At 37.9% G+C, this 20324-nt stretch overlaps 4 protein-coding genes and 2 non-coding genes across 6 annotated transcripts; 1 reads left to right on the forward strand and 5 right to left on the reverse strand.

The window, feature by feature from the left end:
- Positions 1 to 988: 988 nt before the first annotated feature.
- LOC125211839 (high affinity nitrate transporter 2.4-like) lies at positions 989 to 2725 on the reverse strand. The gene has a single exon (XM_048111775.1). The coding sequence runs from the start codon at positions 2685 to 2687 to the stop codon at positions 1104 to 1106; it is 1584 nt and encodes a 527-aa protein (XP_047967732.1). The 5' UTR covers positions 2688 to 2725; the 3' UTR covers positions 989 to 1103.
- Positions 2726 to 8495: 5770 nt separating this feature from the next.
- LOC125211837 (high affinity nitrate transporter 2.4-like) lies at positions 8496 to 10312 on the forward strand. Its single transcript, XM_048111774.1, has one exon. It carries the CDS (start codon positions 8538 to 8540, stop codon positions 10119 to 10121), a length of 1584 nt encoding a protein of 527 aa, XP_047967731.1. The 5' UTR covers positions 8496 to 8537; the 3' UTR covers positions 10122 to 10312.
- Positions 10313 to 10400: 88 nt separating this feature from the next.
- Positions 10401 to 13250, reverse strand: LOC125211836 (putative pentatricopeptide repeat-containing protein At3g18840). The gene is made up of 2 exons (XM_048111773.1): positions 11083 to 13250; positions 10401 to 10966 (listed from the first exon to the last, which is right to left on the reverse strand). The coding sequence occupies exon 1, from the start codon at positions 13236 to 13238 to the stop codon at positions 11172 to 11174; it is 2067 nt and encodes a 688-aa protein (XP_047967730.1). The 5' UTR covers positions 13239 to 13250; the 3' UTR covers positions 10401 to 10966; positions 11083 to 11171.
- An 858-nt stretch (positions 13251 to 14108) lies between these two features.
- LOC125213049 (cell division cycle protein 48 homolog) lies at positions 14109 to 18014 on the reverse strand. The gene is made up of 9 exons (XM_048113402.1): positions 17860 to 18014; positions 17566 to 17731; positions 16797 to 17025; positions 15940 to 16706; positions 15631 to 15852; positions 15469 to 15540; positions 15110 to 15391; positions 14630 to 14989; positions 14109 to 14552 (listed from the first exon to the last, which is right to left on the reverse strand). The coding sequence occupies exons 1-9, from the start codon at positions 17886 to 17888 to the stop codon at positions 14256 to 14258; spliced, it is 2424 nt and encodes an 807-aa protein (XP_047969359.1). The 5' UTR covers positions 17889 to 18014; the 3' UTR covers positions 14109 to 14255.
- A 2041-nt stretch (positions 18015 to 20055) lies between these two features.
- Positions 20056 to 20141, reverse strand: LOC125217274. The gene has a single exon (XR_007175689.1). It is a non-coding gene; the product is annotated as a small nucleolar RNA SNOR75 (small nucleolar RNA).
- Positions 20142 to 20238: 97 nt separating this feature from the next.
- LOC125217190 lies at positions 20239 to 20324 on the reverse strand. The gene has a single exon (XR_007175609.1). It is a non-coding gene; the product is annotated as a small nucleolar RNA Z159/U59 (small nucleolar RNA).

Genomic DNA, 20324 nt, shown 5'->3' on the forward strand with positions numbered 1-20324 from the left:
GGTTGTTTTTCAGCTCAAGTAACAATATTTTTTGCTCATCTAGGCAGTGATTGTATGCAAGAGTGAAATTTGTTATGCTGATAGTAATTAAAGTTAGAGAGATGATGAGAAACTGGGGAAGCAAATAAATTGTCATACTGTAGTTATTATTGATGAGACTATTATGCAAATGAATTTGTGGCTTTATAGAGCCAAATTAAGTAGTTAAATGTGATACTATTCGTCTTTAAACTACAAAGTTTCCTAGTAGTTGTCGTGATTTTTCTTTTGCCACTACATATTCTTCCTATCTTTATCAAAATTTTATTTTGGAGTGTAGTGCAATATTTTCGAAGTTATACTACTATTTATTATGTGGACGTATTTCACACTCCATCAAGACTAGATTGGACACTAAGTCTTGGCTTGATCTTCTTATGCTCCCTCTCATTTTTCAACTTATTAATCACGTCTTGTATTGACTCACTAAACGTAAATAGGCAATTGGAAGACTTTAACATATATAACTTGACTTTGAACCCTTCAAATTTGCTACAAGTCCTTTTTCTAGGTATCATATTAGCATTGTTACGATGGAAATGATATTGAGTTAACTTAAGAGTAATAATCTTCCTACTCCATATTTATGCTGATTGGTGGGTTCCCTGTTATTACCCATAAAGACTGCTCCTGTATCTGCGTTGATTATATAGCGTGCTGTAGAAAACTAGCGGAAGTCGGAATTTGGTGCATATTCATGTCTGCTATGTCAAGATTCCTCTGTTTCTATATATATGTGGAGTACTTACTAACAAATGACATAAATACTAAAGTTATTAGTTGTGTAGTTCCTTTTTCTGGTTAACTTTGCATTACATAATATAGTTAGTATATGTAGAGATCATATTTGCTGATAAGTTACAGGTTTGGTTTCAAGACAATACACCGTTTACCTTGATATTGTATATACTCCACATTATTTACACGAAATATGCAGACAGCGAAAACGGACTTAAAAGAGAGCTGGGAATTGGAAAAATTGGATACATATATGGTATAATGATCAATGGAATGGTTGATCATTCACAGGGAAAATGAGTATGAAAAAGCAGGTTGTGAGTTGATCAAACATAGTTGGGAGTAGCGTTAGGTGGGGTGGGGGCAGAGGCGATCCGGTTGCCACGCTCAGATCGGCTGTTCTCAGCGAACTTGAGGCTGTTGTGGTGCATTCCCTTCTGCACCTCCTCCTCGGTGTACTCGGCAGTGTAGTAGTGCTCTTCGGAGGCCTTCTTGGACGCAGGAAGGAACATACTTCCCCACTGCGGGAAATGCACTAACATGACCGGCAGAGTGCAGCATATTATCATTATCCCCATATACTCCAATCCCTCCTCTGTGGTGTATTTTGAAGTCGAGAAAAACAGCAGCTGTGTCAATCCCGATCCAAAGTTTCCTCCGGCCCCAGTGAGCCCGGATATGATTCCAAGTGATCTCCTTGAGACGAACGGAATGACTCCAAAGGTGGCTCCACAGGCAGCCTGCGCTCCGATTGAGAAGATGATCATAAAGGCGACAGCGAGAGGAAGATTATCCGCCCTTCCCAACAGAAGGCAGAAGACGCCACCGAGCGTCTGGAGGATCCAAAGCGTCCACAATCTGCCCCTCATCCCGAAATATCTGGCTGAGTAATCAGAAGCAAAACCACCGAAGGGGCGAGCGAGGAGGTTGGCCATCCCGAATGTGGCAGCGATGATTCCAGCGAGATGGAGCTTCAGATCGAATCTGTCGTAGAAGTATTCAGCGATGACGTTGTCGGTGGAGAGCTCGACTCCCATGGAGTAGCCGTAGAGGAGGACGAAGATCCATGTTCGGTAGTTGGTGACGGCGTACCACAAGACCTTTCCAAATTGGTCCTTTGCAACATCTCCTTTCTTCTGAAGAGCGCTGAGGTTTCCATCAGGTAAGTCTTGGCCTAATGTCATCACCAGAATCCCCATTATGATATGAAGCCATCCCGGGATGAAGAAGGCGATTCTCCACGCGGTGAAGGGAGTCGATCCCGTCTTCTTGATGATGTCGAACAGCACCGGCATGATCAGCTGAGTGGCGCCGCCTCCCATGTTCCCCCATCCGGCCGCGGTCCCGTTGACAGTGCCGATGATCTTGCTGTTGAACATGGTGCTCATCCAGTACTGGCACGACACGAACGTCGCCAGTGAGAATCCGATCATGAACCGCACCGCCACGTACCCTCCCGCCGACGACACGAACGACATGCAGAACACGGTCGGGGCCGACAGCATCACCAGGAACGCGCACCCGTAGCGCGGCCCCAGGAGATCGCACACTGCTCCCATCACCAGCCTCGAGAATATACTCCCCGACACAGACGCCACTCCCGCGTTCCCGATGTCGCTCTTTGTCAGGTTCAGATTGTCGCGGATGATCGGCACCAGAGGCGCCGCCGCAAACGTGGAAACGAAACAAGTGAAGAAGGAAATCCACGAGAGGTGGAAGGTTCTCATGTGAGGGTTTGCAAAGGAAAACAGCTTGAATTTTTTGGCCTTGTGCTCCGAGTCCACCGGAAGGTCGAACTTCGCGGTAGTGTCAGTCGGAACGATCGGGGATGCCACCGAGAAGGCATGCACCGGCTCCCTGCCGGTGACTCCATGCATGGAGCTGCCAGGAGACCCTTCAATGCCTGCCATTTTTTACTTACGAATGAAATGTAGTAGTAAGACTTAATTTGATGGAAATAGGTTAATGTGTAGGAGGATTTTATAGATTGAAACCAAAAGGAGTTGACATTCTAATAATAAGCCACTGGAGATTCAAACAGGCAAACAGATGTGTAAGAGAATGATGCATTTCGCCGCATCGGACCCCATCGCATATACCAAAGGAGTACTTGGTCAGATATTTATGAATTAATAATACTAAATATCCTATAACTAAGGGTTAACAGCAATTACAGTATATGATACACAGAAGGGGCAGACTGTCAACAAGCTGTTTGGCCTCATGGACTCACCAAGTAAAGTGTAGTCAAATGTTATATGATACATCACTACTTATTTCAAATTGGAGTTTTAAATTTCATTTATATACGTATACACATTGCACTCGCACACAAGACTTGCCTGAATTATACCAAATGAAGTAAACAATGATGGAGCTTTTTCTATAAACTGGGAATATTTATTTCCAGCATAAATATTAGGAGTACCACTACATGATGCTCTCACTTTAATTTCATCTTCTTTTTCTAGCTAATTGATGAATTACATATTCTATCAATTTTATTCATCTCTTTTGCCTTCTTTATTATTTTCCTAAGGAGGAATTACATATTCTATTTCATTCAATCTTTTCATGTATATGAATTGATGCAAGTTTTTTCCTTTTCTTGTTGATTTACAAGTATGATGAATGAAAAGGTCAATCGATGTTTATATATATACTTTAAGAGATGACAGATCATTATCTTGAAGAAGAATAGGGTTCCAAAATTTGAGATGCTACATGCAAGACTCATCCTGGAAATAACACACAATCATGAAAAGTAAATAAAGCTGAAAGTGGCATACTCTATTTCGTTCCTTCGAGACTACGTCTGTGTCCAATGCAAAGTTAAAGATTTTCACTATATACATGATTTTTGGATACTGAACACAAGGAAAACATATCTATTTGAATACAATAGCAATCAAGCCCTCCTTAATCCATTATTTAAAATTCTACTTCAGCCAGAAAACGTGGGGTTACCAGAATCAGCTGGCTCTAGTGTTCAGTCCTATTCATATTCCACACCTCAATAAAATTTGTTTTGAAAAGTTTTATATAATTCTGATATATAATCAAATTTATTTAATTAAGGTAAGTTTTGGTGATTCACTAGCTAGTTCTCTTGGTGCATATTTCTTCATCATATTCTTAATTTCACTAGAGAGAAGGGTTCAAAAACATGACACTATATATTAACATGGCCATTTATAATAATGCAAGAATGCAAGAATGTCGTAATTTGATGATGCTTGATTTATAATCAATAATAAACAGAGAAAAGTCTGCATCCCCTTAATACACATTATTTGTTAATGATTAAGTCAACTGATTGTTAAGCATAATCTATTATTGTTATACATAACAAGTTGTCGCGTGTAGATGCAGACACAATATAGTCAAATGAGTGTTTTATTTCCCACTTAACCCTTCACAATCTCTTAGAGTTCTTTAACATAAGAGACCTTATTAATTTCCTATGTATATAGGATTATAGATTATACATGTCCAAACTGAATTTTAGGAGTCGAAGATTAAAATATATATATATATATATATATATATATATATATATATATATATATATATATAATCTCTCTCTCTCCTCTCTCTCTAAATATATTGCTATGTGTGGGGAAGGATTTAAGAATGTTAGGATATCATACCGTACTGGAATTGACTTTTTAAAATTGTGTTGTCATAATACTTCAATAATTTGTCTTAATATAACGCTATAATACAAAAACTAATTAGTGTTTTATATTTGATCACATCAAAGAGAAATTTATGGAGAAAGATCCAATATCTTCCAAAAACTTGAAATTAGTTGTATGAGGAGTTTTTTTCAAGGTGACAAAGAAAAATATAATTTGGCTGCTCGATTTATCTCAATGGGAAACTAATTTCGCTGATGATCTGTGCATGAGATTTTTTCTTAAGAAAGTAGAATATATTTTAAAATCATAAGGTATTTCTTCGTCAATACAAAAATTAATTTATTGGAGTAAACTTTGAATAAGCAAGAAAAGAGATAATCACCATAAACCTATACACAATTTGGTCTTAATACGTATCGAAGGGTACATGCATAAGCTCTTTCGCGTTTAATTTTATAAGGTAGGGCTTTATTTTATTGTCACGATTCATGAATTTGACGATTATTTTTCAAAATCTATTTAATTAGAAATCATGTATAATTCATTAAACTGTAGTAATCTACAAATACGGTATTTTGTAGTATTATCAAATTAAATTCATATATGAATGTTTTATGAAATCAAATTAGACAGTTAAGAAATTGAACAAATTGAACAAATTTTCACTTTTTTCTTGATGCTATTGTGCCATTTTAATGTTAATACTGTAAAATAAGAAAATAATAAAAACCAACTTGATGTAGTTACAGCCGACGTTACCAAAAATAGAGCACAAATAGAGTGATTGGGTGAAAACGTTACCAAAAATAGAGCACAGATGTAATTTTTTTAATTTCCTTTTCAATTGCTAGAATTTTTGGACCATTTATATTTAGTGGGAATAATTGTTTGCATAAAGTTTTCGATATTGACTGAAAAAACTAGAATTTCATTGAATTCTTGTATGATTCAATTATTGTTGCAGGTCAATTGACATCACAACGTTGCAATACTAGTAATATTAAAGCAAAGAGGAATGAAATATTTCGAGAAATATATCCAACCATTATCGGCTGAACGCAGAAAAACTAAAATTTCCTCAGCACAATATATTCTTAGAAAAATATCCAAATTGTCCTTATCCACTTGAGCATATACTTATAAGAACAAAATTGTACGGTGCATTCGTGTGCAAAAACAAAGTCAAGTACCATTGCATATATATAATTGATACTAGTAGTTTTCTAAGTTGGTTAATTACACATACCAAATTTTAATATTTCAGTGGGGCAAGGTTGTACAAATAATTAATGGTATAGAGTTAATTTTGTCAGTTGTGCAGGATTATCATATTGACAAAGATGATACTACCCTCCTTTTGACATTAGACTCTCATTTGTTGACATGGATTTTATGAAAGTATTAAGAAAAGTAGGTGAAAAAAATAAGTGAAATATGAGTCTTATACTCCCCCTGTCTCATTAGAATTGAAACGTTTTCCTTTTTAGTTTGTTCCATTAAAAATGAAACGTTTCATAAAATGGAAACATCTCTATCTCTACTTTTTCATCTCTCTTACTTTACTCTATCTTCATTAACTCACAAAACAACACTATATAAAAACTCGTGCCGATTCCCAAATGTTGCATATTTAATGGGACGGATGGAGTATTTATATATTTGTGTGATTCGTTGCTAACTTTCTTAAGTTGCTAACGTTGCTAATTCATTAATGCAGTGTATTAAAAATGTCAACACAATGACATTGAAATGTTAACATAAACTTAGTTGATATTATTACACTATGTTGACATTGATATTTAAAATATCAACACAATATATTATGTTGACATTTTAATGTGATTGTTGACATTTTTAATACACTGCGAGTTGAAATGTGTTGATATTTTTAATACACGGTTGACACTAATTTAAATGAAATGTGAGTTGAATAAGTTAGTGGAATGTAATCCTTTTAACATTTATAGTAGAAATGAACTGGGACTCTTATTTGCGAACAAACTAAAATAGAAAAACAAGACTCCTATTCGCAGACGGACGGAACGAGTGTTTAACTATATTAATCCATTTTCGCATGTTAAATATATAATGCAAAACTAATATGTATGTATAGTCAAATATTATGTATTAATTGAAGTTGGAATTTAACTAAATTCAAAATTCTCAAGATGGAGCAATCACAATTTGGTTAGGTGCTCAATTAAATTCCATTATTGAGATATAAATAAAAAAAGTTAACTTCCTTAGACACTAAATTATGATAACATTAGCAATAAACCATATATCTATATAATTAAACACTATGTAATTTACCTATATTGCGCATTATGAAATCTGCACCGTCCAATATGAGGACTATTTTTAATGGACAGAGAGATGGTGTTGTTTTCTTTTGGTTTTCTATTTTTTAATGGAAGGTGAGATGATATTGTTTTTCTTTTGGTACAATAGAAATTTATGGTTGCATATCCCAGTTCAATTGTTTATTTTAACCATTAATAATTAAACCGATAAGAAAATTAAAATTTTATAATTAATCAGTACTCCGTACTTGTGATCTTTGAAATGGTCTCCGTTTGATCATCAAACATCCTGCTTATAAAAATTTCATCCAACTAATCTCTGAGATCATGCCAACAAGTACTTATCAAAATAAGCAAATTAAAAATGTACGGACAGTTATTCACAAAAATCTGAAACAATGTGAACATTCCTCTTAAATTAGTACTATATGATTTAAATGAAGAATATTTATGTATATAAGATAAAGACGCTCACACACGCAAGTGTATAGACTAGTTGACATTGTAGTATTAATTAGACTCTCTAAGCTTTTGAAAGGGTAGAAGGAGCTACTAATCCACATTTATTAAAGTTATTGTCACAATCTTCCTGGAAAGAAAGTCACCAACATATGAAAATAAATTACAACCCAACATTTGACATTGGAACTTTTCAGTGTTTTATAATTTAGCTCAAATTTCCATTAGTTATTAAGTACTACTCATATTAAATCATATGTATATCACTCATCATAATAAGCATGTAAAAGTATCAATATCTTTGCAACGAATATAATCTCAAGTGTCAAGTCTCATGTATTAGCAGCGTGTGGGTTGTGTAAATCATACTAATATACATTAGTATATATTAATTTAAAAATATTAGCAGTCAATATTTCCAGTATGGAAGGAAGAATAACATCGATGCAACTCAGGCCTCATTGACTTGCAAGTGGTCTAGTTGTTGAAAATTTGTTTGAATAAAGAGAAATACTAGTAATACTTATCATCAGGTGAAGAGACAATCTGTGCAGCTGTATCTGCTGGAAGAATTTTTATTACTATTGCATAAGTACTTTTCAGTAGTTCATGAAAAAATACAAATAAAATAAATAGAACCATCATGCTGTGAAACCAAAATAACCGATTCAGTACTCAACTTTTAGCTTTTGGTTTCATTATAATTAAGCAAATTTACGAGCTCACGTGTAAGAAGAAGCATTCTTAACAACATGGGAAGATTGAAATATTACGTAGCAGGAGATGAGTCATATTCCTTTTGGGAAGGATGGAGTATTTTACAAGTGTGAACTTTGATGGCCATATCTCTAATCTTTAGCTTTATACCTTTTAAGGATCGTATTCTTCTTCCAATATTATTGGGCAGAAAAGGTTAGATATTATCTTTAACCTCACACCATACTGTATTTAATTATCTGTATAATGAATGAAAACAAAAGTTGTATTCTCCCAATATTAATTAGTGCAAGCAACTAGGAAACAAGGATTAAAAAGAGACACATATGCAGTAATAAAATATCTAGAGAGACAGCTTGTAATTGAGTTTACTTTCAATAAAATAAGACATTGATTATTCTGATGATTCTAGGGTTGAGAAATTGGAGATTGTGGGGCCCCTCTTGAATATTAGTTGATCTATTGGATATACGATAGGGTTAAGATGCGGCAAATTGGATTCCAAAATATACTATTTGATTCATCTGTAGCTATTCCCTACCCCCACGGCTCATTGCATTTGTCAACTCCTCCTCCCTATATAAACTCATTGCATCTCCCTCTCCTCATCACCATCAACACAAACATTCGTAAGTAAAAAATGGCAGGCATTGAAGGGTCTCCTGGCAGCTCCATGCATGGAGTCACCGGCAGGGAGCCGGTGCATGCCTTCTCGGTGGCATCCCCGATCGTTCCGACTGACACTACCGCGAAGTTCGACCTTCCGGTGGACTCGGAGCACAAGGCCAAAAAATTCAAGCTGTTTTCCTTTGCAAACCCTCACATGAGAACCTTCCACCTCTCGTGGATTTCCTTCTTCACTTGTTTCGTTTCCACGTTTGCGGCGGCGCCTCTGGTGCCGATCATCCGCGACAATCTGAACCTGACAAAGAGCGACATCGGGAACGCGGGAGTGGCGTCTGTGTCGGGGAGTATATTCTCGAGGCTGGTGATGGGAGCAGTGTGCGATCTCCTGGGGCCGCGCTACGGGTGCGCGTTCCTGGTGATGCTGTCGGCCCCGACCGTGTTCTGCATGTCGTTCGTGTCGTCGGCGGGAGGGTACGTGGCGGTGCGGTTCATGATCGGATTCTCACTGGCGACGTTCGTGTCGTGCCAGTACTGGATGAGCACCATGTTCAACAGCAAGATCATCGGCACTGTCAACGGGACCGCGGCCGGATGGGGGAACATGGGAGGCGGCGCCACTCAGCTGATCATGCCGGTGCTGTTCGACATCATCAAGAAGACGGGATCGACTCCCTTCACCGCGTGGAGAATCGCCTTCTTCATCCCGGGATGGCTTCATATCATAATGGGGATTCTGGTGATGACATTAGGCCAAGACTTACCTGATGGAAACCTCAGCGCTCTTCAGAAGAAAGGAGATGTTGCAAAGGACCAATTTGGAAAGGTCTTGTGGTACGCCGTCACCAACTACCGAACATGGATCTTCGTCCTCCTCTACGGCTACTCCATGGGAGTCGAGCTCTCCACCGACAACGTCATCGCTGAATACTTCTACGACAGATTCGATCTGAAGCTCCATCTCGCTGGAATCATCGCTGCCACATTCGGGATGGCCAACCTCCTCGCTCGCCCCTTCGGTGGTTTTGCTTCTGATTACTCAGCCAGATATTTCGGGATGAGGGGCAGATTGTGGACGCTTTGGATCCTCCAGACGCTCGGTGGCGTCTTCTGCCTTCTGTTGGGAAGGGCGGATAATCTTCCTCTCGCTGTCGCCTTTATGATCATCTTCTCAATCGGAGCGCAGGCTGCCTGTGGAGCCACCTTTGGAGTCATTCCGTTCGTCTCAAGGAGATCACTTGGAATCATATCCGGGCTCACTGGGGCCGGAGGAAACTTTGGATCGGGATTGACACAGCTGCTGTTTTTCTCGACTTCAAAATACACCACAGAGGAGGGATTGGAGTATATGGGGATAATGATAATATGCTGCACTCTGCCGGTCATGTTAGTGCATTTCCCGCAGTGGGGAAGTATGTTCCTTCCTGCGTCCAAGAAGGCCTCCGAAGAGCACTACTACACTGCCGAGTACACCGAGGAGGAGGTGCAGAAGGGAATGCACCACAACAGCCTCAAGTTCGCTGAGAACAGCCGATCTGAGCGTGGCAACCGGATCGCCTCTGCCCCCACCCCACCTAACGCTACTCCCAACTATGTTTGATCAACTCACAACCTGCTTTTTCATACTCATTTTCCCTGTGAATGATCAACCATTCCATTGATCATTATACCATATATGTATCCAATTTTTCCAATTCCCAGCTCTCTTTTAAGTCCGTTTTCGCTGTCAGCATATTTCTTGTAAATAATGTGGAGTATATATAATATCAAGGTAAACGGTGTATTGCATTAGCTAGTATCTTGAAACCAAATTTGTAACTTATAAACAAATATGATCTCTACATATACTATTATGTAATGCAAAGTTAGCCAGAAAAAGGACAGCAAAGTTCAAGTAAGAAATTACACAACTAAATTATAACTTTAGCGTTTACGTCATTTGTAAGTAAATATAAACATATTAAACACAAATGAATTTCAAGAATATGCACCTTCACGGATTGAATTCCAACTTTGCTAGTTTCTGCAGCACGCTATAATCAATGCAGATACAGGACTAGTCTTCATGGGTGATTCAAATGCACGTCCCCTTTCTCACCTCCTTGGAACAGGTTTATAGAGCACAACAGTCACAAATTTTGAACGAAGCAATGAGAAAAACCCATCGCCACCGCCGATCTTGGAGCTTCTCTGTTCTCAATATACAAATGATTTAGAGTGACATTCTGTGGCGATGCACAAGGATCAGTGGATCACTGTGGGGGGTAGCATAGGTGGTTGCCGCTCGTCATCTTTGCTTCCAGGGTAAACATTGTTGTAACTTGCTTCTGGTGAGTTAGGAACATCAAACCCAGCAACTTCTGCTGTGAGAGGAACATCGAATCCAGCAATACTCACTTGATCCTGTAAAAATTTACATTTTAACTGAAGCAGAGACCACATAGCCTGCAAGAATCATAATGAGCATTCAAAATTAAAACCCATAAATATAGATTTCTCAATTGAGTTGCAAGCAAACATCAAATCATTCAGATAGACAAGATAACTAAATCCACTGAAACCTTTGTTTGAAGCAACAATTCTTGGCACTGGATGGTTCCTCTTAGAAGTGATTCGAACTCAATCTACTAGTCACAGAGGAAGCATCTTATCAGCTGAGCAGGGTTTTGTTATCGATCAAGATAGGATAGCTCTCATCAACTGCTTTATAATACAGGTCACTAAGAAGGCAACCCAAAGTAGAATACACAGCCTCTGCTTCTACATGAGATCTGTCACCTGATCTAAAACTATGAACTCCACCACCAACCTGTATCCAGCTGCACCCTGCAACCTTCTTCACCTCCTTTCCTCTCATCCTCCTCATCATCCTACCCTTTTCCTCCCACTCCCCGCCAGATGCATACAGGCTTGCAAGCTGGAAAAGCCTTGACCCTTCATCCCCTTCGATCTCCACCAACTTCTTCTCCGCCATCCTTGCCAGCTCTATATTCTTGCTCGCTCTGCAACCAGTCAAAAACGCACTCAGCACAACACTGTCAGGCTCAATGGGCATCTCTTCCATGAACTTCACAGCCTTCTCTAGCTGATTAGCCCTTCCATACAAATCAACCATACAAGCATAGTGATTCATCTCAGGCTGTATGCCATAATCCCTACTCATTGACAGAAAATAGCTCTCACCTGCTTCGACTAATCCACTGTGGCGGCAGGCAGATAGAAGTGCAATGAACGTGACAGCATCTGGGTGAAGCTCCCACCCCACCATCTCCTCAAAGAGACGAATAGCTTCGTGTTCAAAGCCGTGGTGAGCACAACCAGCGATCATCACATTGTACATGATGGTATCCCTAACCCTTACCCTCTCAAACAATCTCTCAGCATAGAGTAAAACCCCACATTTCGAATACATGTCAATCAAAGCACTCATCGCCTTTTCATCCATCGTAATCCCAACCCTCAACATGTATCCATGAATTTGTTTCCCAGGATCAACTCCAGCTTGCACAGCACATGCAACAAGCATGCTGATGAGGATCACCCCATCTGGAGTTGTCGCATCCACTGCTGCATACTCACGAAACAAAGCAAAAGCATCCTCACATCTCTGCAGCCTCACATAACCAGAGATAACAGCAGTCCACATCACAAAATTCCTCTCAGCGGCTAAATCAAAAAGGCTCCGTGCCTCCCCCATCTCACCGCTTGCTGCATATCCCACAATCATTGAGGTAACAGCAAACACGTTCCTCATCCCAGTTGCTCTAAGAACACAATCAGCATACCTCATTTCACCACATCTCGAATAGATATCAACGATGCCACTACAAATAAACGGGTTCAAAAACATTCCATCCTTCAAAACCCGAGCATGAACTTCCTTCCCAAGGTTCAAGCTCTTCAATGCAGAGCAAGCCACCAATAAGCTACCAAACGTGTGCTCGTTCCAACTGTACCCCTCCCTCGCCATACACCTGAACAGCTCCACTGCCTCCTCCTCGCGCCCGTTTTGAGCATACCCCACGATCATTGTGTTCCACGACACCTCATCATTCAACTCGGGATCTTTTAAGAAAATCTCCTTAGCTATTTCCAGCTGCCCCTCTCTGCAACAAGCAGCTATCAACGCGTTGTTCACGACACAATCCACCACGCCCTCGCCTCCTCGTCCATCAACAACCCTGCAAGCATCCCAGAAGCTCCCACATTTCGAATACATATCTACCAAAGAACTTAAAGCAAAACCACTCCTATCATTCCCGCTCTTCACCATAAATGAATGAACTTGGATGCCATAGCGCAGAACCCGTAGCTTCGCCAATAAATTAAGCATTGTGGTGAGAGTAAACTCATCGATCCGAGCTCCGTCTTCATCAGATTGCATATGGATGAACAACTCAATAGCATTACTTTCATAACCATCGCTGCGCGCATAGCCCGATATCACCAGATTATACGTGACGGTATCTTTGAAGGGGGAAGAATAAAAAAGCTCCTTTGCTTTGGGGAGGTTTCTGCTTCTGACATAAGCGTTTATTATGGTGTTCCAAGAGTAGACGTTGCGGTCGCAAATTTCATCGAACAGTTTATGGGCGTCTCTGGTAAGATGGTGTTTTGAGTAGAGATCGATGATTTGATTGGCCGTGATGATTCTTGGTAGAAGACCGAATTTGACGGCATAGGCATGGAACTTCAGCCCCTCCTTGAGTGATCTCATTTACATTTAAAAATGAACAGTTTCAGATTGAAAAAATAAAGAACACGTATCCTTTTTCTTGGCAACGATTTCGCTGGTATTTATAAATTATAGGGATAGATTATCTTGTTGGTTTATTTATTTTCAATATCGATATATTAAAAGTAAAATTTAAAGTTTACACTACAAGGAACAATTTTCGATACCCAACATTAAAAGAAACGTTTGCTTGATTTTTAGCAAATTTATTAAATCTCATCTTTAAATTTTTCCATGTATACTAATATCAACTTTATTTTTATAATATAGTAAAAGTTAATAGTGATTTAAATCATGAAGTTTGATTAAATTTCAGAATCTGTCCTATGAACTTTGAAATTAGAATATTAGATCATAAAATTGTCTCATCCATGCAATCTTTTATTTTCTCATTTCTCTTCTTATCTTATTCAAATATTGTCATTTTTAACATCATGATTTGTGTATAAATAAAACAATTGAGAAAAATTCAAACTTCATGAATTAATATCCAATTTCAAAGTTTATGAAATAGACCAGAATTTGCTAATTCAACGATTTTATTCATACAGAATATCTGGTCAGATGGAGTCATGTATGCTAATACATGATGTTAGAAAATATTCATTTCATGGTTAACTATCAAGGCCACAAGAGGGATGATATATTGTGAGACAATAGCTAAATCGCAACTAGATTGATATAGGTGTGACAAATAAATGAACAATTTCTCCTGTCTGAATCCAAGTGATCAGTAATAACTTGAAAAATATGTGCAACAAATCAGACACATGTGGTTAGTTCACACGAAATGACACAGATATATAGATAGAGAGATGCCAATCAGTGGAAACAGACAGAAAGTAGTAGTAGTAGAGGTAACTAACTCCATAAATAAATCCTCAAAAGGTTAAAAAAAAAAGTAATCTAAAGATAAACCATTGCTGGTGTCAGGTGAAGATACTCATATAGACTCTGGAAACATAAACTGCAAAGTACTATATATCTGCAACTCCAAGCCTAACTATATAAGTCGTCGTCATCAGCAGCTCCTCCGGCAGGGGCTGCAAATGGGTCGGATCCAGATGCCCCACCCCCGGTGGCTTCAGGAAACCTGAATTCCGTCCCAAAGCCACGAGACTGCTGCAAGGTCTGCGCAAAGGCCTGGTACTTGCGTATATCAGCATCACTCACACTTCTACGAGCATATTTCATCGACTCCTCAAAATGTGAGGGTGTGATCTCCGACACTTCATCAGTCTCGTCTTCATCCATTGAGTCGGGATTATCTAATCTCTTCTTCTCTCTTTCTATGTCCTGAATAAGCAAAAACAACATAGTCAGAAACCTCACACACCCATTATCCCAGGAAGATAGGTTTATGAAACACATACTTTCTCGATGTTCTCTCTTATGGCATATTTGCAAGCCCGCTGACAAATCTCTGTGATGTCTGCCCCACTAAATCCTTGAGTGTACTTGGCCAGAGCTCGTAGATCGACATCTTTGGAAAGGGGCGATTTTCTAAGGCAGGCTTTGAAGATTTGATGACGAGAATCCTCATCTGGCAGAGGGATGTATATCAATTGATCAAGACGACCTGGACGAAGAAGCGCAGGATCAATTATGTCAGGTCTGTTAGTGGCCCCAATAATGAAAACGGTCTTTTTGGCATTCATGCCATCCATCTCCGTGAGAAGTTGGTTGAGAACTCTATCAGCAGCACCGCCTGCATCACCAACACTGCCTCCTCTCTGCACCAAATAACAATATTTAATGACTGTAGGCCATACTCGTATTTTAGCAAAATGAATACTAATTTCCGAATTGTAAATCAACTAAAATATTAATTACTTACGAATAGAAATTCGTACCTGGGTAGCAATAGAGTCGAGCTCATCAAAGAAGAGAACACAAGGAGCAGATTGTCTAGCCTTGTCAAATATTTCACGGACATTAGCTTCACTCTCTCCGAACCACATGGTAAGCAGTTCAGGCCCTTTCACACTAATAAAATTGGCCTGGCATTCATTTGCAATTGCCTTGGCAAGCAGCGTCTTACCACACCCAGGAGGACCATAGAATAGAACACCCTTTGAAGGCGACATGCCAAATTTCTCAAACTTTTCTGGATGTTCCACAGGATATTGAACAGTCTAGAAGAAGATGAACAGGTTTAGTACATTTAAGTATAATCGCTAAATACGAAAATCTGACTACATAGTTAATGTACCTCCTGAAGCTCCCTCTTAACATTTTCAAGTCCTCCAATATCTTCCCAAGAGACATTGGGTACTTCAACTACCTGTTCATAAATTCAACAGAATATTGTGAGTAAATATCACAAAACATGAATACTTGAGGCAAAACATGGATACAACACAAGTTCACTTACTGTCTCTCGCAAAGCAGATGGATTGCTTATCCCAAGAGCAGTATGGAAGTGCTCATTTGTTACGGCCATAGAGTTCAGTATCTCTGCATCAATTGAATCATCTTCCAAGTCGATAACATCCATTTTCTCTCTGATGCACTGTAGTGCAGCTTCTGTGCAGAGAGCTGCAAGATCAGCACCGACATAGCCATGGGTGTCCTTTGAGATTCTTTCTAAATCAACCTGAGAGTTCATTGATATCTCATCAATATTAATGAATGATTAATGTATAACTATGTCTAAATTCCAAGTAAGAGGTGTAGGACGTACATCTTCAGAAAGCTTCATGTTCTTGGTATGAATCCTAAGAACTTCGAGGCGTCCAACTTCATCAGGAACACCAATATCTATCTCCCTGTCAAACCTACCAAACCTCCTAAGAGCAGGGTCAATGCTGTTTGGTCGGTTAGTCGCACCCATAACGATAACATGCGCACGAGATTTCAAACCATCCATGAGAGTCAGGAGTTGGGAAACAATCCTCCTCTCAACTTCTCCATGTGTTTTCTCTCTCTTAGGAGCTATTGAGTCAATTTCATCGATGAAAATAATAGATGGAGCATTCTTCTCCGCCTCCTCAAATGCCTTTCTCAGATTACTCTCACTCTCTCCAGCCAATTTAGACATAATTTCTGGACCATTAATCAAGAAAAAGAAAGCACCAGTTTCATTAGCAACAGCTCGAGCAATCAAAGTCTTTCCAGAACCTGGGGGTCCATAAAGTAGAATTCCTTTTGGAGGCTTCACACCAATTGATTTGAATAGCTGAGGATGTCTCAGTGGCAACTCCACTAACTCACGGATCTGAGCCATTTGTTTCCGAACTCCACCAACATCGTCATAGCCAACTTCATCAAGTCTATCTTCATCCTCTCTCCTGATAGGCTCCCCTTCACAGAAGATCTCGGTGTCAGGAGCCACAACACAATATTCCCCAGGATCTGTCTCAACAACCTTAAATTCCACGCTCCTCATCCCACCTCTCACAAGAAGATGGTCTCCTTTCCTCACAGGGCGATATGCTTCAAGAAAGTATGCTGCATGGACAAATATCAAAAATCAAATATGTTTTCAAATACTCTATATCAGGAAAGAGATACAAATCCCTCAAGATTTTAGTGTCTTACGTTTGAGATATGCATCAAAAAGATCCCCAGTGAGACCTTCTATCGTATCATCTATGGGTAGTATGTGCACACGCTTTCCATATTTAACATCTGGACATTGATGAACAGATACAACATCCCCAAGCCGAACCCTCAAGTTTGACCTGACAACCTTGTTCATCCTAATCTTTGGCTCTTCACATGCATCATCAGCAAGGGCAATGCAGACAGTATCTTTTCTTTTCTTCCCCTGGAAACCAAAATAACATTACACTCCAAGTTTTAGTGCACCGGTGGAATATTTCAAAAGGTTAATACAAGAACATAATAATAACAACCACAACATCAAAAGAACATAAATTTTCAACAGCAGATCATGGCACTACCAAATAGACACAGTTGAAAGGTTTAAATCTAAGGTCCATAGCAGATCATGTCACCACCAAATAGACAATTGAAAAATCACTCGGCATCTGTAAGTTGTTGAATGATCACTTACATCTGTAATTAATAAAATTAAATTCAACCAATAAATCTTATATGAAGAAATTTTCAATTCTTAACTCAGAAGTCATAGTTCTCGGGCAAAGCGATGGAGCCTAATAGACAGATTAGCAGAGACTCCTTCAAGTTATACCAAATTCTTAAGCATAATCACCAAATAAATCATTTTTAAGAACTCCTAATCCATTCTAATCTCCAGAGATAAAACAGTCAGCAAAAGAAAACCCTAAACCTTGCTCTCACCAAAACCTGAAATTTTGAGAAAATTTGCAAATAAAAATTAAACCTTGATCAAAACAGTGTCTCCACGAAAAATCTGGAGCTTCTCCATGGTGGCGGGGTGGAGGGAGACGACGGAGTTGTCGTCGTTGACCGCCTCATCGACGACAAGGCGATTGGCCGCCTTCTTCCTCTCCAAAATCGCGGTTGAGAAGTCCTTCTTCGCACCTTTCCTGCTCAGAACAACCAAAGAAGCATCAGATTTTGGGCGGCGATTACTTTAAAAGCAAGAGAAAGGGAAAAACTGCAACCGATCGAAGACGAGCTGATTCAGAAGCAGTAAGAATTAGGGAGAACTTACGAATCGGACGACTCAGCTTGGTTGCTCATGATCTGAGAATTGCGGTGTTGAAGAAATTGGAGACGAGTGTTGCAGTTTGGATTGAGGTAGAAATAGAATGAGAGCAGTGAGTTGGATATAAGAGCAAATAGAGATACGAGGTGTACGTATATCGGTGCAAATATAGGCACTTAATTTAATTCAACTCTCTTCTATAAATTAGTTTTGGACTTTGCACCTTATCTTATCTACTTACTACTATATCAAAAAAATAAATGTTTTAGATTATACTATAAAAAAATGTATTTTGGGAAAGTTTTTTGTTAGTATTTTGTTCTCTTATTTGCAAGTTCGAACAGTTGTATTCTTGGATATAGCACTTAATAGTACTCCTATTAACCTTTTATTTTCAAGATTAGTAAAAAAAAAAAAAAAAAAAGTAAGATTATAGAATCATCATAGCTGATATACCTGAGTTGTGTCCACTCTCCATTAACATTTAACGCGATTTCTATAACATGAGCAATATACACCCATTAGTCATAACACTGCTGGGGGTGGAATTTTCAAAATATCTATAAACATTGGGCTTTATCCTTGAAAGAAGTGAGTCCAAAAATTAAATTACATGACCAGATATTTTTCTTCGCATCATTTCGCGTCTTTGGAGAAAAAAATCGAAAAAGCACTCGTCGCAAACAGCAACACGTCATCATTGGGGGCTATGAAATAATTGATGATATTATAATTTAAAAATAATTTAAAGTGTGGATTGTAAAAATTAGAGTTGCACACAGGGACTATCACTAAAACATAAAACATATAAATAAAAAAAAGCTAACAGTTAAGAAAGCAGCAGTGACTAAAAAAATGCTATTAATATTACGTAACTTATTAAGTTTCCCTAATATCCATAACTGTGGTAATGATTCAAAATGTCATATATTTTCTTGGTAAATTTTTAAGCCATCTTCAATCAATAAACGCCATAAATTCAATGCAGATAATTAAGAAATGAATCCAACAAGCAGATTTCTATTATAATATATTCACATATTTATGAATCTAAATAATTTTAGATAATAGTCTAAGACTGTTAATTTGGATAAGAAACTGATATCGGGTGCCCAATCCAATCCAAAAAGTTTCGAGGTTTGGTTGTCCAATATTCTAAAATTCAGATAATGGGTAGGGGATCGGGTATTGACTTGCCTATTGTTTCGAATATTGGTTAATATTACCAGATTATTCATTTTTCAAAAGTGGTATCCGATTTTCAAAATGTCAATAATTAAATAGAGTTATGGCCCTGTCATCCTCATTTAATTTCCTAATTTTTAAAACACCTATTTCATTTTTCTTTCTCATCTTTCTTAACAACTTCCATTCTATTACGAACAATTAAAAGAGTACTACAAAGTTAGTCTATGGACAACTGGTGACTAACGTTTCAGTCCCTTGATAATTTTATTACCACAATTAGTCCTAGAACATATGGTATACTTTTCCCCTTTTGCAACATTCCTAAATATATCTATCATTTCTTCATTTTAGCTATATTTTGAACACAGGAAATTTGTATATGTTGTCTATATTAATATATATCCACTAATACACTTTATTCAAAATGGCTACCTGAAATGACATTAAATATTTCTTCAGATATATTTTTTAATATTTGGTTTTCACATATTTTCTTACTGAGAATATTTTTTATATTAATTTTCTCCTTTTCTCATTTTTTATATATTTATTCTCAAAAAATATATTTTTAAATAAAACAAATAGTAATATTTATATTTTCAACCACATAATTAGAATAATATTATTCCCAATAAATATAATTGCTTATTATTTATATATTGAAAGTTTGAGTCCTTATTTTTGTACAAATCGAATGGTAAAGGATATAATACATTAAATTTAGGATCTCAGATTGAAAGGTGGACTACAACAATAACAAAAACAAAGTTATTAAAATATTCAACGGTTATTAGACGAGATTAAGGCTCCTAAATGGGAATATCAATATATAGATTTGAGAGCATTTAAATATTCGAATGGTCCGAATAATTTGAGATCAAAATGTCAAAACTTAAAAATTGTCACATGAGTACGAATCATGGTTAAACAGATTGGCAATTTTTTTAATCTATTTATCACAAAAGCAGCTAATTTAAACAACAGTTGTATATGAAAGAAATGGGGTAATATTGAAACTCTCAGACAAATGCCTCGAATTGTCATCAATATTTTTAAGAATGGATATCAGACTCGTCATCTATGGTTCATCATCACCGAGACCAACAAAACCCCTTCGAAATCAAAACATAATTTCTTCTACAATCAAATGAACACAACTCAAAAAAACCAGTTTTGATATGAAAATTAAAATTGAAAGCATCTTCAGTTCAGGTCTCCATATATCTTCCGCACAATAAAATCTCAGAAGAACGAAAGTTTATGTTTTAATCATCATCAGATGC

The sequence above is a fragment of the Salvia hispanica genome, chromosome 3 (genome assembly GCF_023119035.1).
Source record: "Salvia hispanica cultivar TCC Black 2014 chromosome 3, UniMelb_Shisp_WGS_1.0, whole genome shotgun sequence".
NCBI classification, from domain to species: Eukaryota; Viridiplantae; Streptophyta; class Magnoliopsida; order Lamiales; family Lamiaceae; genus Salvia; species Salvia hispanica.

Bases quoted from the DNA above. Each gene is read 5' to 3' on its own strand.
- LOC125211839 (XM_048111775.1), bottom strand. From the start codon at position 2,687: ATGGCAGGCATTGAAGGGTCTCCTGGCAGCTCCATGCATGGAGTCACC.
- LOC125211837 (XM_048111774.1), top strand. From the start codon at position 8,538: ATGGCAGGCATTGAAGGGTCTCCTGGCAGCTCCATGCATGGAGTCACC.
- LOC125211836 (XM_048111773.1), bottom strand. From the start codon at position 13,238: ATGAGATCACTCAAGGAGGGGCTGAAGTTCCATGCCTATGCCGTCAAA.
- LOC125213049 (XM_048113402.1), bottom strand. From the start codon at position 17,888: ATGAGCAACCAAGCTGAGTCGTCCGATTC. The intron at 17,732-17,859 runs GTAAGTTCTCCC...TGTTCTGAGCAG, and splicing joins CAAGCTGAGTCGTCCGATTC to GAAAGGTGCGAAGAAGGACT. The intron at 17,026-17,565 runs GTTTAATTTTTA...TTTGGTTTCCAG, and splicing joins GAGACACTGTTTTGATCAAG to GGGAAGAAAAGAAAAGATAC.